This window comes from Pan paniscus, chromosome 13 (genome assembly GCF_029289425.2).
Source record: "Pan paniscus chromosome 13, NHGRI_mPanPan1-v2.0_pri, whole genome shotgun sequence".
Lineage (NCBI taxonomy): Eukaryota > Metazoa > Chordata > Mammalia > Primates > Hominidae > Pan > Pan paniscus.
In genome coordinates this window covers 112,303,726-112,321,126 of record NC_073262.2, presented here as the reverse complement: position 1 = coordinate 112,321,126, position 17,401 = coordinate 112,303,726, and the positions used below count along the sequence as shown (strand labels likewise).

Below are 17,401 nucleotides of genomic sequence, written 5' to 3'. Positions count from 1 at the left end.
GATCACGAGGTCAGGAGTTCAAAACCAGCCTGGCCAAGACGGTGAAACCCCGTCTCTACTAAAAATACAAAAAAAAAAAAAAAAATTAGCTTGGTGCACGCCTGTAATCCCAGCTACTCGGGAGGCTGAGGCAGAAGAACTGCTTGAACCCAGGAGGTGGAGGTTTCAGTGAGCCGAGGTCGTGCCACTGCACTCCAGCCTGGGCGACAGAGCGAGATTCCGTCTTGGGAAACAAAAAAAAAGTAGACAGCAAAGTAAAAATAAACCGAAGTTTATTTCTAACTGAAGTTCCTCCTAAAAGGAAGAGTTTTAGCTTCAAATTTTTGAAACTAAATTATATAGAAAAGTCGAGCAGTTTGGATCCAACATATTTAAGAAATCTCCATGACAAAATGTCAGCTAAGAGATGTAGTTCAGTAGAGTGAAAATCTTGTTAATTTTGGATATGAGGAATAAAATCTGATATAATTACCAGAAAATTTTGTTTTCTATCTTCTTTTTTTCAGCAAAAGCAAAGTAATAGTAATTTTGCAAACCACAATTTCACTTCCTGGCTTGCTTTTCATTTTCAGTATCTAAATCACTACACATTCTTGGTGGTTTTCAATAAATTCATCAACATCAGTAACAGATTTGGCAGTAACAATGTAGAAAATAGGACAAATATTTATGGGTTTAAGCATGAGAGAGATAAATAAGCAAAATAATGAGAATGCATACCACAGTTAAATTCATCGCCATCGTCTAACCAAACACACAGAATGAAAATAGGAATCCCCAGAACGTGACACTAGAGCACAATGCCAAGATACAATCACGCACTGTTATGTCTGAGCATGACAAAGAAACAGATGGTCATGACCTTTTCTGTAAGGAGGGGGGAAAAAAAGAATAATGATACAAGACACTTAATAGCAAAATTGTTCATGACTGCTGAGATTCTTGGAAGAAAAACAAAATGAAGAAGCTGCTACAGTAATGAGATTTAAAAAAAAATACATGTCTATGTTTGCCAGTCACATTGCAGAATTGAACAGTCACCTGTGGTTTTCCGCTTAACACAGGAGAGATGAGTTGGTCTAGTATATTTGATAGCAGGTTTTAAAATGAATTTCCTGGAGGGAGAGTGGGCCTGAACTTCTGTTTTTTTAGCAAGTTCAGCCTTCTTATAAACTGCTATGAATAAGAAAACACAAAAAGCATACCATCAGGAAAAAATAAACACGTGGAGCAAAACCGAATGAAATTTTATAAATAATTAGTTACCACTGTTAGGCAGTTCTTCTGCAAAAAAGTAATAATGAATTACTTCAAAAACATTTTTAAAGAAGTGATTGTTAAATGAACCTTTTTTCCTTCTCACTTCATCTCTGGAGACTGTGCTAGGTTCCTTTTTAGCTACTTTTCTTTCAGGAGTGGAAATTCTGCCTCTCCCGGTTTTAAAAGGCTTTTCTTTTCTATGTTTCTCAAGAGATGATCTCCGAGCTTCCTTTTCAGCTTTCTCCTCTTTAGGAATAGTTTCTAACTGTTCTGTCATGATGCTCCTATCATCATCTGTGGATCAAAGCAAATCATGACAACAACAACAACAACAGTGAAAACATTAGTAACAAGTGTACAAAATCCTTTGTATATTTAACAAAATGCAAAATAAAGAGATAAAGAGGTATTTTAAAATGTTTAAGTGAAAAAAAAATTCCCATAAGGTTATTGTGTTTGAGTTGCAAGCAGAAAATTAAAATAATAATAATAATAATGCACACCTTGAGTGTCCACCCAGAGGCTGTCAGCGTCCATGATGGAGTCGTCAATGGTGGTCTCATCTTTGTAATCCTCATAGGTTTCTGTCTTATATTCAGAAAGTGCAACCTCTTCTCTCTCAGGGGAAGCTGGAGCCTCTGGGGAACCATCTTTGGGTTCTGCCTGGGCTTCAGCTGCCTCTTCTACTTCAAACTCTTCTTCATCATGAGGAGATGGTCTCCTTTCCACCTCAGGCTGCTCTAGGGCTGCAAAACGCACGCTGTGGGACCCTGACTCCCCTTCATCAGTTGTGGTTTGCACTACAGTGATGAAATCATCCTCGATGGTCACAACAGACTCAATCACTCCTTTGTGTTCACTTGGGCAGGTCTCCACAAATTCCTCCCTGGCACCTGAGACACCCAGGTCAGTTATCTGAAGGGTGTCTGAGCGGAAGAGCAGTTTATCATATTCTCCCTGGGCTTCTATCTCTTCTTCCTCACTCTGAATCTCTGCTGGTTCAGATACGATCGTTTCATGCAATGGCTCTGCAACATCAGAAGGTGTGATGGATATACCTGGGGTCTCTTTGCTTTCTTCTTTTGGCCCCTGAATAAATTCCATCTGGACATCAGCTCTCTCATCTGTGGCTAAATCAGCCTCTGAAACAGCAGGTGGGCAAGGTATTTCCACTGACAATTTGACGGCAATCTCATCTTGAATTAGAGATGATTCTGGAGATGTTTCCTTCTTGCCCTCATCAGCTTTCAAGGACTCCATGGTGAGACTTTCATGCTCACCACTAGATTCATAGGACTCCTCCTTGTCTACAGCCTCCTGGTGCACCAAGTCAGGCTTGGCCACCTTCTCTTTGACTTCTGTCTCACTAACTTTAGTGCCTTCTTTCATGTGGCCAGACTCAACACCCATAAATGCATCTGCCTCCTGCGGTGCTTTGGATGAGGGGGACATGTCCTGTGTAGCCTCAAGTTTTAGCTCTGTTGCCCTTCTATCATCTATGTTTAGCCCTGAAGCCATCTGTCCAAAGTCACTAATTTTAACATCTAGTTGATCCTGGACAGCAAAATCCAGACCTTGTTCCACCTTTTTGGATGGTTCTACCTCAGCTATCTCTGGCACTGAACTAAGACCCTTCTCTGCTTTCTCAGAGGATGCATCTGTTGGTATTGACAAATCTTTGGCCAAAGCTTGCTCATAGGTTACTCCTAATCCGAATGTTTCTATTTCATCACCAGCCTCTTCAGTTTTCTTGGCATGTTCTTTTGAATCAGCATGTTCTTCACTCTTTTCTAGTACAGTATCCAACCTATCATTAGCTTTCTTCTCTTGGTCAAACTCCTTACTCAGTCCTGATTTGTCACCAGAGACATGCGCGGATGCTTCTTTGTCAACACTGAACTCATCTTTGACTCTTCCGGCTGCTGCCAGTTTCACTTCAATCAGTGAAAGGTCTGTGGCCAAATCTCTTCGAACTTTATCATCAGTGCCTTCGTAAAAGGTACCACTCTCCCCTGATAAATTCTCACTGTCTTGAACAGGTGATGGCAATGGGACTGTGTACTTATTGAACACACAGTAGCCCAGGTCTTCGAGCTGACTGTCCGTTTTTACAATGACATGGTTTTCATCAGTTACCGGAGGCAAGCCAGTACGACTATCCTCAACCACAGTCTCTGATGGGACTGATTTCCTCCTGGCAACCTCAGCATCTGCACTCACAGAAGCCAATCTTGACCTTGTGCCTGCCAGATCTAGCATTTCAGGAAGGTCAGGTGCCATGACAGTACCATTTTTGTAAAAATCTTTGGCTAGGAAAGGAGACTCACATGATGTCTCCGCTTGAGTACTTTCTTCTCCAGTAGTTTTTACTTTCTCTATCTGTTCTTCCTCTTTGCTTTCTACAGGGAAGCAAGGGGCTTTCTCCAGTGCAGGTGTGGTGGCTGGAAGGTAATCATCCCCTTCATCCATACTTCCACTAGTGTTGGTTAGAATATCGGAAGCCAGAGGAGAAAGATCATGTCCCCGACCAAAGTTAAATCCAAGGGCTATGGAATCTAGGCAAGACATCGGCAAATTGATTGACATGCTTCTTTGTTCTATTGCAGACCTACCACCAAGTCCTAAACTCCTGCTAAGGGTCAAATCATCCTTATTCTTACTGTGGAGGTCCCTTTTCTCTCCATACACTTTTGGATCAATAGTGAACATTCTTTCTTGAGGAGAACTGGGTTCTTCAGGTAAATCTGATGGATAACTCTGTGCAAGAGTGCTGTACCCTGCTTCTTGTGCTGGAGGACTGGGCTGGGATTCTTTTCCTGTTTGAAACTCCTTGTCACCATTTTTATGCATGGGAGACATGGTATCAATAGACTCATGGACACTTTCTCTAGTGTCACTCAGTTCATAGTAATCACTGCCTGGCTCAATGCTTTTTGTTGCTTCTTCTTTCAAGGCAGATGTTTCAAAGTACTTGGACATTCCTGATTTATCTTCATAAAATGGCATATCAAGCTCAGCTGATGTTGCAGCTCCAACTCCTTCAATCTTATCTTTGTCATCAACTCTCATTTCAAAAAGTTCCTGAATTGAGCTCTTTTCAATTAATGCAGATGGTTCGGTCATGGCTTTCTCCAGTGTTTTAGAGGTCATGGCTGAATCTGTAACTGCTTGCTCCAAACTTACAGGGAACGAGTCCTGTTTCAACATATCTGTGGTAGGCTCTTGGTCTTTCTGTTCTGAGAAAGTGTGCTCTGTGGAGGTCTGAATTATGCCTATTTCTTCATCTGCAGGTTTTGGGGGTTTACTCTCTTTTGGCACAGCTTCTTTGTCAGAAATGGTGGTTTTTTCTTCAAGCTTCAGCTCAGTTTCCTTTTCAGTAAGTATAGGTTCCTGTCCACTGGGGGTGAAAGTATCCTTTTGCTGCACAGTCTCTTGATTTATGGCCTCCTTTTCTTCCTCTAAAACTTTCCCCATAACATGTTCTTCTACAACTGGAATGTGAGCATCTTTGGATAAGGTCATTGCCTCTGAGGGTGGTGCTTCTGCCATTTTGTCAGGTTTAGCCTCATGGGGCTCTTCAATTTTAAAACTATCTTTGGCAGTAGCTGGGCCACTGGTTTGTTGCAGAGATTTTTTGTCATCTGGCTGTAAAAAGGCAGGGGCAAAGGGCGATGTTTCTGTAACTATTTCATTCTTCATGACATCTAAAGGAAGAGTGAAGCTTCCCCCTTGAAAGGGACTTGGCATGGGAGAATCAAACTGTTTCCCTTCCCATTTTGGGATATCATCAAATACATCTTTTTCCCTCATGGGAGTCAGAGGGCCAGGAGATATGGGGGCAACTAAACCCCACTCATCCTTTTTTGCTTCTGTTGGCATTTCGATGAACCAGTCCTTTTGTTCTTTTGGAGTTGGAGGCTCTTTAGGGAGGTCAATGCCAGGTACTACAAGGCTTGGTTCTGTCTTCTGTTTCATGTCTTCCAGGCTGGCAACAAGAGTGTGCCCAAACAAAGCTAGGGGTGCTTTTTCTTCTTCTGTGCCTTGCATGTCCTTTTTATCAGGGTAAGTTTTAGTTGTCTCTGGCTGAGAAACTAAGGCAGCATGTTTAAGGTCTTCACCAGGCTTACTTTGCTTCTCTGACTCCTTTTCCTTCTGGTCTGAAGGCTCAGCTGCAGAGGGAGTCAATTCCTGTTGATCATGGAACTCCATCTTCAAGGCTGTAAGTAAATCTGAAGTAATCGGGTTGATTTTTAAACAAATAATAGGCAAGTGCGTTCAGGAAATAAGCTTAAAATTATATTTTGAAGTGATAAATGAATGGTAGAATAAAAACAAAAATTATGGAACATGCAAGCATGCTGCCCATGTAAAAGTCAATATGAAAAGGTCAGGACTGAGATATATGTGTACTATTACTAAAATGAACTCTGGTTGTAAATTAATGTGCAAAGGAATTGTAAGAACAGTATATTTCTGGATATTCTTTTCTCTTTTTTTCTTTGTTTTTTTTTTGGTCTCTCCTAAACATTATGTGGTGTGTATTACAGAAGAAACAAATTCATGTGCCTTCTATACATAAAAGTTATAAGCTAATGAATATTGAGTAAGCAGCTAATGTTAGGGTACACAAGAATATATAGTAAGGACTAAATATAGATAAAGAATTGATTTCTACTGAACATTTTCATTGGTTTTATCATTTAAAAATGAATTGGTAGGCTATGGGCAGAGGGCCAAGTAATGCACAATGATAAAATGTTAACAGTTGCAGTTAACTTGATTAACAAATGTCAGGGCCAATTCTTTAGGCATCCACAGGTTACTGGCATAAATTTTTAGAATTCATCCGAGGATAAAGTTCAGAAATATAAGTAAATATTTGCTATCAATTTTATATGATATGACTTAAGAATTTACAAGCCAGTTTCTATTACATATTTAAAAATTTAAATTCCTAATCATTACTTAGTCTGTACGGTAGATATAAGAAAATCTGAATTACACTGTTGATACTGGGAAGTCATGTGAGTAACAAACTTTTCAAAAGAGTCAACTATTGAAATAACTTTATTCCCATGGTCATGACCTCAATCCCTGGAGCATGACTAACTGGTGAAGCATTGGCCAGTATTGGCTTTAGAGGTGCTTCACAGAAATTACATAACACATTTTTACTTTTATTTATTCAACAATCCAAAAGGCTTTATTGTCCCACTTGTGTTTTAAGGTCAAAGTATTTCACTGTGGTCATTAGAGCTAAATGTAGTTATCTGGAAAAGATTTGGGGAAAAATAATAAAATTCAATCATCTCTAAAAGAGCAAGTGTATGGATCATCATTACCTTATATACTTATGTGTCCTGTTGTAACAATAGAAAAAAAATACTTGATGAACTTCTAATAAAGGTTAGATGAATGAAAACTCAAGAGATATGGGGATGATCAGAAGGGCTGGCTGCCATGGGGAGAAAATGATATGAGAAGCATCAGCAGGAGCTCAAGAAAATCAAACCAGTATTCATTGAAGCATAAAAAATATAGCACATTTCGGTTGCAAACAAAAACGATTCCACCACTTAAGCCTCTATGTGCCAAAATCCAACTGTACGATTTGAAATAAAAGCATATGAATTGCTGTCCCCAAAATAAAAACAAAAATATACATGTATTAGCAATGTGACTGGCAAACATTTGAGATGAGGGGGGCGGGTAAAAAAATAAAATAAAAAAAGAAGCTCACATAGCATCATCAGCCTGGCTGCAAAGCGTATTGTATCATGGCAAAGGAAAACCAGAAATCAGCTGCAGCACTGGAAAACCAGCTGCCACACGGCACTTGCGCAAGCCACACTCTCTGCACATTAAGCCTACAACAGTGGACTTGTTATCATAAGACCCAGCGATGAAATAGCGAAATAGCGTTGGAAAGGCATCAGGTTGGTAAGCCACTGGAGAGATCATTTGCAACAAAACACATGCAAATCCTGAGAAAGACACACCTTCCCCAGCAGAGGAAGGGGTTTTTACTTCTGGAGACACCTCCTTGACCTCTTTTACACTTGTCTCATGTGGGGCCCCTGCTGGGGCACTCTCTTCGGGAACTATTTGGGCCTCCGCACTAGACTCCATTTGGCCCTTACTGAGGCCCTTGGGTTGGTCTGAGGACTTAGCAGCCCCACACTCTTTCTCAGGAAGAGCAGCAGGTTTCTCTTCCTCAGCCATCCGACTCTCTAGCGTTTCTTCTTCTTAGGGATGAAAAAGATGTTGACATCATGACCACAGAACAATACATGAAACGACAGAAATATTGCTAAAGGAACACTTTCAGCTCCATTAGAATGACCTCATGAAGACCTCAGCTGTTTTTTTATTTTACCATTGGGATGAACAAATTAATATTCTAATGCAACATACATTAGGTACTGGTTGGAAAACTATGATGTATAATCTGCTAATAGTGATGACTTTTAAAGTCTCATTAAAAGGCAATTTATTTTAAAGTTTGAGAGCTGAAAGGGTTGTATTGATTGATTACCCTTATTGGAAACGGCAGTAAGTTGCACGCATGTGGAAAGCTTGCTGGAAATAAGAGATGGTGCTGCCGGATAACAGATGGTTGTGAAAAGATGGATGTACTGATGTACTGAAAAAAAAAAAGCCTTTAAATTTGTTAGACATGTGCTGTTTTCGCCAATGCAGGAAGCCCCTACATAAGAATTCCCGGCTGCTTTATTTAAAATGTGCAAATTTTGCTAAAGAAATCTTTGGGAATAAAAAAAGCCTTGCCTCAAAAGAATATCCAACCAACTACCTTAACAGCTTTATCACAAAGTCCACCAAATTTACTTAAAATATAATTTATTTAGCATTTCCAAGGTAAGGGACTACCTAAGTCAAGTTATGTTAGCTTCATTGCATTGTATGATGTTAGAGAAAATGAACATTTTCAAAAAGTAAGTAAAATAAAATGTGTTAAAAACAAGGTCAAGGTTAAATTTAAATCTGTTTACAAAAGTCTACCTCTGGGACACAACTATTATCATATTGTTAAACTCCCTGACATATCAGTAATGTAGTTCATGTATAATTCTCTTTGACACTAAAGAAAAAATATGCACATTAGTAATAAAGTCTTATTTCTGTAATTCAAAACAAAATCACCAAGGAAAGATAATTGAGTGGCAATCAAACGGCCAAAATAACCAACCCCCAAACCATGTATATCACATAAAAAAGTTAACATTTAAGATGTAAAGATAAACTTTTCAAGTTCATGAGTTATTGCACTAATTTGTTTCTCATTTACACTTGAAATGTCAGTAAAAATAAGTAAATTCCATTTGGTCACTTAAGGAATTAGAGAGAAATATATGAGCTGTTCTATAGTTTTGTAAATGGAAGATTCTTACAAAATTCTTATGAAATAATTGTGCATTGTTTAAACGGCCCTGAGGGAAAGACTACAGATAAAAAGAAAAGGAATTTTCTTTTATTTTGTTTTTTAGAAATATTAATATCCTCAGAGAGAAACAGAGAGAGAGAAAAAAATCTATGTTATCTATCTCTTCACATTTAGCACTCATTTTTAGTTTTGTAATTTAATTATGGCATTTTAAGTAGCATTTTAAAAATTTAAATTCTAACTTGTTATTTTAAGAAAATTTTTACAATGCCATAGATTTTGATTACAGTTAAAAGAATTTTAATATAACTGCATTATAATGTTACCTTTTTGGATAAAGTCTAATCAAGTTAATTTACATGTTTTCAAATCCATGTAGCTTTTTAGCTTTTCATTTTCTCATTTAGTATAAATCATATTTATTTCCACTACAATTGTTCCTAATTTAAAAACTCACATATTTTAGAAATTTAGTTTAGAAGAACTTAGTTTAACTTAACAGGGGTTATATTTCTTTATCAGAGAACCTGAGCTATTGGTGTTCTGTTTCCAAAAGGGTCCTTGAAGACGTTTATTATGATGACTGTAGTTGGTGAGCTGTAAGCTTATTCCTTATTGCTTTAGAACTATCTGCTTTCATATTAAATATTGTCCCTTTTGGAAATAAACTCTTCGCCTAAGCAAAAATATATTTAGCTGCACCTTTTTTTTCTTTACCAAAACTACCTAGTTAGAATGAGACACATTGCAGCCCATCACCTACTTATTTTATCCTCACGATACCCAATTATACACTTGAGTCTCCCAGCTTTATAAGGCTATAATGTCAAAGGCGTTGAATCATTTCCTTCATTTTAGTCCAGCTCTACTGATGTGAGCCAAGATTTAGTCACCTGGGGAAGCCTCTGTAGTTTCTGTAGATGATTACATGATACAGGGAAATAAATTGTTTCCATAACATTTATTCTGCTCTAAACAGATTCTTCATTCTTTCTCTTTTAAAGAGCTATCATATTAATATAGCACTGAAAAGAAAGCTAATGCTATTTAAAGATGCTATTTAATAGTAATATTATGTGTCTAAGGAGGAAAAAAATTATATTCAGAGTCATCTTCTTTGGTTTGGGTAAAGAATATGTTCTTCCCCAGCTGATTATTGGCAAGGAGCAGAAAGAAGTCATACTTCAATGGAATTTTTTTTTGCTTCTCTCTCTCTCTCTCTCTCTCTCTCTTTTTCTTCCTTCTCAGAAGCAATGATACAGAAAAAGGAAGTGCTCACATGCCTCCAGTAAGGCTTCTTTTATATAAATTGTTAAGGCATTTGGATAGATTCAACTTATATAGGAACTTCACTTTCATGCAGAGAAAACAGGCTCCTGCCCCTCCCACCCTGTATTAAGGCACACTTAACATGATGCAGGTGGTCAAAGCTGCAGGCCGGGGAGGAGGAGCAAAAGGGGACCATGCTTGGTTCACCTTTCTCCTGGCCTAAGTGGGCCTCTGCACTCTGCGCTGTGACACTGGGGAGCACACTAGAGGTGGTCCGTTCTGAGCTGAACAAAGGATGCTCATAGTACTCCTCATCGGAATTGTAAGCGTCATCATCAGGCACAGACACTGAGATGGAGGGGGCTAGAAGTCTACGCCTCTCCCCGCTGGTGGCAGGTTCATGGTTGGGGAACCTGTGTAGAGGACCCACTTGATCCTCAGCCCCTTCATCTACAAACAGACACACAGGAAGAAACTGCAGGGAGAACTGGACAACACAGACACAAGATCAGACAGACGAGACAAACACCTACACAAGGACAGGAAGGGCCACAGAAGCAGCACAGCAGGATGAAGGGAAATTAGCAAGATCAAGCTGATGGAGGATGGGAGACAGTGAATGTTTCATGCCTCAGTAACTGCTGAATTCCACCTATCCCTTAAGCAAGTTTGCCATTGATCTAAGTGAACCAAAAGCATTGACAGCCCTGCGGCAAAATAAAAATCATCTATACATTCCTCTCAAACAAGTCAGAATAACCAAGGAACGTTGGAATAGAAACAAAGCATTACAAAACAAATGCATTCTTTGGAGGAAATTATTTCATGAAGGTTAACTCTACTCATGCTTATATCAATATGTTTATAAGTTAAAAAAGAAGAAAGTTATTAGGATTTAATGCCTGTAAGATTATGAAGAAAACAGTCCTGTTTAAAACATAGCCTTAATTATCTAGGATGCACAAGTAGTGTTTTGATTAATTTAATTCTAGTTAATAACTTTAACCAGAAAGTCATTTTTAATTTCAATCCTGTTAAGAAAAATCTACAATGCATTATGCCTCTTTCCTGCCTTAATAAGAAATGCGCAGTCAGCATAGCTCTTTCTTTGGATGCTAAGGCTAATGTAGTACCTAGAGGCATCATTTTAAACCAGGTTCTGATTTGCAGGACACTGAAAGTATACTGTTTTAAGAAAGCCTCTAATATTATAAACTTGTTTTCTTATGTTTTGTTTTCCTTCTGAAAGCTTAGCAGAGATACAATTAGCTAAAAATTTCTGCAGAGTCGGCTGCAGATTCATCAAGACTTTATTCCATGTAGTTTCATTTGTACCACTGGCTCTTGGCTGTTTTTCATGTTTCAAACCTCTTATTGCATATTTCTTATTGAAATGCTAAAGTAACTACTCTCATTTCTGTTCTTTCCTGTATCTTGCCTAGGAAATTTGCATTATTTAAACATATCTCCTTAAATATACAACTGTAGATCAGTCTGCTTAGCATTTGGATTCTCGTATAACTCAGTGAGCACTTGGCTTCTGATGTGGTGCAGACATTACATCTCAGGCCTATGTGGTGGTTGCTAAATTTGCTAATCACTATTTATTTACTTATATTGAGATATCAATTTAAAATTTCATGACTCTCAATAATAAGAACAAAATCTATAGTATCTATCTGTACAGTTTTTATTTATATCAGATTTTAAGAAGACAAAATTATAGCATTAATTTGCAAATATACTGTATTTTTAGGACAGTAACTTATTTTTGGCAACCAAGTGCTGACAACTAGAAATAAGTCTGAAATCATGAGGATACTAAAATAACATTTTGTAGAGAGAATACATTTAATCTTTCAAGCACATTATTTACTGATTGTTCCATGGAAGATGTTTCTGGATGGATGCTCAGAACTTTCTCAGCCACAATGCTTTTTATATCATGGGATAGCAGAAGCCTAAAATAACATTTGATATTCTTAGTTCAACTCGGCACGATTTCGCAGCTGAGCAGATAATTGTCCAAGATCTGGCCTACAACACTGACTGAATCATAGCCCTGGCTTGTCACATGTCCTAGCCATTCATATTTCTCTCAGTGGATCTCTGGGGCTGTAAATTCCCCATGTATGCAAGTTACTTCTAAAACTCCTGATATGTTCAGTAGGGTACTTTCATGATCAATAAATGAAAATGGGATATGCTCCTCTCTGCTTTTCAACATTTATTTTCTGGGAGGTACAGCAGACTATAGTATAAAACTAAAGAATTTCAAGCTGAGAGTAAAGGCAATACTCATTGGATGTTTTAACCTTTTGCAGATTCTGGCCTCCTCTTTCTTGTTGTCATTGTTCTTTGTGAAAGTGCCAAAATTTAAAAACAGTCCAGAGCCTTGCTTCAGATCTATAGCATTTAAAAAAATGGTAAATGGTATTTTCTATTCTGAAAACTTTCACTCTAATCAGGAAACAACAAAAAGAACAACACAAATTTTGAAAGCTCTAGTGGAAAAAGTAGCTTCTTTTTAGTATTCATCTGGCCTGGGACCAAGGCAACTTCAAAAAGAGTGTCTGGCAAAGTCCAATCTTCTCTTGGTACTGTAAGCTGTCTGTACTCCAAGTCTCTTTTTAAGACCTATCAGCCTAAAGAAGCTCTAGAGATATGCCAGGGAAGCTATGCTGTATGGGGACCAGGGAGGGCTAAGCCAAACAGGGCACTTGATTTTAATGATAATGACAGAAGACATTAGATTCTCATTTCTTGTGGTGTTGTGTATGGCAGGTGCATCTGGATCACTCCCAATGGAGATGGAAGACATAATAATTTTAAATAAATAAATAATAAATGGAATATTTATTTGTAAGATTTTTTTTCTTAAAGGAAATTAGTATAGTAGCTTGTAACAAATAACTCTCATTTGAAGATAATTTACTTCCATAGTCTCACAGTAAGAACCTTGATAAGAAACAGCTTTAGGGATGTAGTGCAACCGTGATTGCAGAATTTAGATTTGGATTTGCATTCTGGATAAGCCACTTCTTCAGACATAAACCATAACATTTTGGGCAAAGGAGTGGAAATGAATATTATCTATCTCTGTGGGTTGCTGGGAGGATTAAATGAGAAGATATCTGTGAAAATGCCAAGCACAATGTCTGACTCCATACATCTTAGCATCTGTGTCTTCAGTGTACTCAGACAAGTTGTCAGGTACCTCTGTTCTTTCCCCTCATTTAGCACATCAAAGTTGGAGTTGAGAGATATATTAAAAATTAAATTTATTTCACAACAGTTAGTTTGCTGTTTGAGGTCAGGATTGAATGCATGCATCCTTTTACTAGAAGTGGGCATGCTTCTGGGGACTCTGCTTTTGCCACAGAATATTCTATTTCATTTAATCATGTGTTATGCTAAAAACAGGGTAACCTTATACACCTTGGACTTTTGCATAGTTTTCTGCATAATTATAATCTTCAAAAATAAAGCTTACCTGGTTTCAATGGAGGAATAAAGTTTCCCTAGTTTGCTTTCATTGAAACTTTTTCTTTTAAATAAAGCATTTGAAAATTTACACTGGGCTAATGCAAGGTTTGCCATGTAAAACCCAGCCTTAGTATACCAGCCTCCTTTGGAGACTGCATCTTGTGGAATGTTAGTGATTCGGTACTTTTTGCTTGTTGTGGCATCACAGCATATGGTTGATGGCTGCTGGCCGCACTTACATTGTTCTCCACCATTTCCAAGCCCTTTCCATTCTGCCAGCTTTTGACTGAGGATTTCTCAGTCTGCTGACTGTTACTGCTGCCCCAGAATGACATAAAGAGAAAACTACTTTCAGATGAGCGATGATTAGGTCACCACATCCATGACACAGGAAAACACCACCCTAGAATTCTGGAGCAAACCTAAAAGGGCAGAAAGAATCCTGGTTCTGTGTTCAGATTATTCCATTCCTTCACAGCCTTCCAAATTCTAATAGCTCAGTCCAAATGACAACTATTATGATTAGGCCAAAAAGAAAAAGGAGGTTAATTTGAAAACATCATAATCAGTACAGTTTTGGTTTACTGTACCGTAGATCCTTTTCTAAGTGTGCAGCTTGTTTCCTTTTTTTTTCATCAAAATCCCTTGTAAATGTTTTCTAGAATAAGCACATATCCTGGGAATTACTAATATTACATTAATTATAATAAATATTCATAAATTATAGTAATTAACATCTTAAATTATTTTTAGTGGAAGCTTTCATGCTTCCCCTTTGGGAAAGAACAGCTTTAAAAAGTTTGATAATTAACAAAAAGAAAATGTATCCTCAAAATCGCTGAATTAATCTAACAAAAGAGCTTTCTTCCATTTGTATAAAAGGATCAGACTGCAGCAGTCACTATACCCTCAGATTAAAGTTGCTTTGAGGGTATCAAGGGGGGTAAATAATCCCCTAGATAAGGCAAAAAAATCCACCTGCTCCCTTTCCACCTGACCTGCTATAAGCAATATATTGATGGAATTTGGGCTGAGTATTTACAAACTACTTGGTTTGAAAAATTGAACAGTTCAATCCTGTCTTGTGACTTGTCACTAATTTATTTTCTGACAAAACTAAACTTAAAAAATACTTATATATTACTTAAGTGTGGCTTAACATAAAAGAGAAACAGTAGTTTGTCTAGACCACAAATCTTTTACATATTTAAGGTGAGAATATTATCTGGTCTTTATAGAGATAGAGTTTATAAAATATATACATCTGTTTTTCTTAAAACTCAAAAAATGGTTATACTTTTAAAATCAAATAATCAGAACTTCAGATAGTTCAATACTTAAAAAGTTAAAAATACAAGTTCGGCTTGAAAATAACTTTGAATTACTTTCAGTAAGAGGTTAGTTGGTATTTTCCTTGAATATCTTGAAACAGCTTGAAGAAAGTAATTCCAAAATATTAGGGAACTCTGGAAAGTTGACACCTAAGTTACCAAAATGTGAAGGTGATTCTACATTTTATTTATTTATGTTTTCATTATATCCATCATATTACCCTACAGGAAGCAGGCTGGGTGAATTCCCAGATGGATGGGAGGACTCTGCTTCTTCCCTTTCTGTTCCAAATCCCATATAGAGTAAGAAGATTAAATGACTTGACCTCAAGCCGACTTTTGGAGTAAACCTACTCTGTCAACATCATATCCCTCTCTGGGTTAAGAGGATTCTCTGATGCTTGAAAAGCTTTAAGTAGGAGCTTAGAAACATTTTCCATGGCCTGAAGGAGGTACAAGGGTCATGTCAGGCTTCCCGCTGCATTCAGAATGAAATCTAGGCCACTGACCCCAGCTGACCACTGCTTACTCTCACACTCCACTGCTCTACTCTTTCTCACTACCCATCAGCCACGGACCCCCTTCAGTTCCTGGGTCACTTCATCTTCTTGGGCACCTGAGCGCCCTTGTGCTTTTTTCTATCTTTGTTTGGCCAACACTTCCTCCTCATGCTTCTGGTCTCAGCTACTTAGCCATCCCCTCACCACCCAATAAAATCAGGTTTCTCTTGTAATATTTTAAAGCTCCCTATTCTTTTCCTCTTCAATGCTAATCCAATTTGAAATCATTGGTAAGCTTATTTATTGGATTTCTGTTCTCCACTAGATAGTGTACTATTTATTTATTTATTTTGAGATGGAGTCTCGCTATGTCACCAGGCTACAGTGTAATGGCGCCATCTTGGCTCGCTGCAACCTCCGCCTTCTGGGTTCAAGTGATTCTTCTGCCTCAGCCTCCCGAGTAGCTGGGATTATAGGCGTACACCACCATGCCTGGCTAATTTTTGTATTTTTAGTAGAGACGGGGTTTCACCATGTTGGCCAGGCTGATCTTGAACTCCTGACCTCAAGTGATCTGCCCGCCTCGGCCTCCCAAAGTGCTGGGATTGCCAGCTATAGTGTACTCTTTAAAAGCAGGGATCATGTCTGTTTTGTTCACTAGTATATACTCAGAATTTGAAGAGTACCTGGAAGACTGTAGGGCTCAATAAATATGTGCCCAGTGAATGGATAAACATAAGGTCAAAAGGAACTTTTCAAACCTATAAATTAAAAGATTAAATCACATTAACTAATAATCAGTGGCTGCTATGCACTGATTATTATCCCCAAAGTTTCTTTTATTCCTCAGAAAAATTTAGTTTGTTTATTATTTCAGGCAGTAAATTGGAAAAAAAAAGCCTCAATTTAAGAAAGAAAAACCATGCTAAAATAAATTTAGGTTTATAAATCTGTGACAAAATAAAATTATATTAGAGGTGATAATATATGGTTCACTAATTCAAATTTTTGTATTTACGAAATCAAAGAATATTTTAAATGAACCTAATTACAAATGATAAAAAGATAAGCCTTTTAAAATAAATGTTCTTCAGTCTTTAACACAGTAAAAAGGAAAAATAAATGAATAAATGAATAAAATAAACACTTTTAAAATTCTGGTTTTAATACATGAAAACTAAGTAATGTTGAAACAACAATGGAGCCCTAGTTCTTCTCTGCCTTTTCCTGTGACTCTCAAACAATAAACAAAGGTTAACTGGTCTAAGTCGGAGAACCAGTAATGGTTTCCTTTTAAGTAGTGCCTTTCATCTCAGATTCTGAATGAAAATTCTTCAAAGGCATCTTTCTGTTTTATCAATGAGAATTGAAAAGCTAACATGACACTCCATGTTGAGTAAGTTCATAAAAAGATCCATGGACAATAACAGGTCTCAACAGGAAAGAGTCATGAGCTCAGCTTCCAGTTCAATGCTCTCAATATCAGATTCATTCATTAACTTCTTCATTTATTCATTAATATTTATTAAATTTGCTATGAGTCAGGCCCTGGGGAAGGTCTTGGCAATATAACAGTGAGCAAAACAGAGATACTTCCTGACACTTTCATAAGGAAGTATTGATTTCATTGATAAATCTGATCCCTACTATTATGGAGATTACATTTATATTTATTTTAATTTTTGTTCAGTCACTTACAAGGTAGAATTGTATCTTCCCTGTTAAAGCATTCTAAAGTGAATGGGTTCTCTACAGTTATTTTAGCAACTGAACACAAAATTCTTTTCCTTAATCAAGCAGATTTTTTTTATTTACCAAATTCCTCTACTTTTGCTTTTATAAAAATAAGTGATTATTTATTTAAAGTCTTTGTTTCTTCTTCATTATTTGAAACAGATAGCTCCAAAGCTTGGTCACATACTAACCAATACCAAAGTCCAGAGCTTATTGATTGAAGTTTATTGTTCACACTTTAACGGAAGACAAACCCTGAAAAGTCCAATAGGCCTTACCTTCCTCCACTGTGACAGTCTGTTCTGAGGCAGGTGATGGGGGTGGAGAAGGAGGCAGATTAGCTGTTTCTTCAGCTGCTAAAGATCAAACAATAGAAAAATGAGATGCAATAATTAATCCTTTTAGGCTGGTAGATGTGT

General features: G+C 37.5%; 1 protein-coding gene across 40 annotated transcripts in view; it reads right to left on the bottom strand.

The window, feature by feature from the left end:
* Positions 1–17,401, bottom strand: part of MAP2 (microtubule associated protein 2) — a 310,414-nt gene that overhangs the window by 36,019 nt on the left and 256,994 nt on the right. For 7 of the 40 annotated variants that reach the window (XM_034954994.3, XM_055109049.2, XM_055109051.2 and 4 more), the window contains 5 exons: positions 17,261–17,338; positions 7,260–7,505; positions 1,764–5,489; positions 1,348–1,554; positions 1,042–1,176 (listed from right to left, as the gene is read on the bottom strand). In XM_034954994.3, the coding sequence (XP_034810885.1) occupies positions 1,042–1,176; positions 1,348–1,554; positions 1,764–5,489; positions 7,260–7,505; positions 17,261–17,338 (4,392 nt within the window). The remainder of the gene's footprint in view (positions 1–1,041; positions 1,177–1,347; positions 1,555–1,763; positions 5,490–7,259; positions 7,506–17,260; positions 17,339–17,401) is intronic. The other 33 variants (XM_008959005.4, XM_055109059.2, XM_034955010.3 and 30 more) reach the window with 15 other exon arrangements.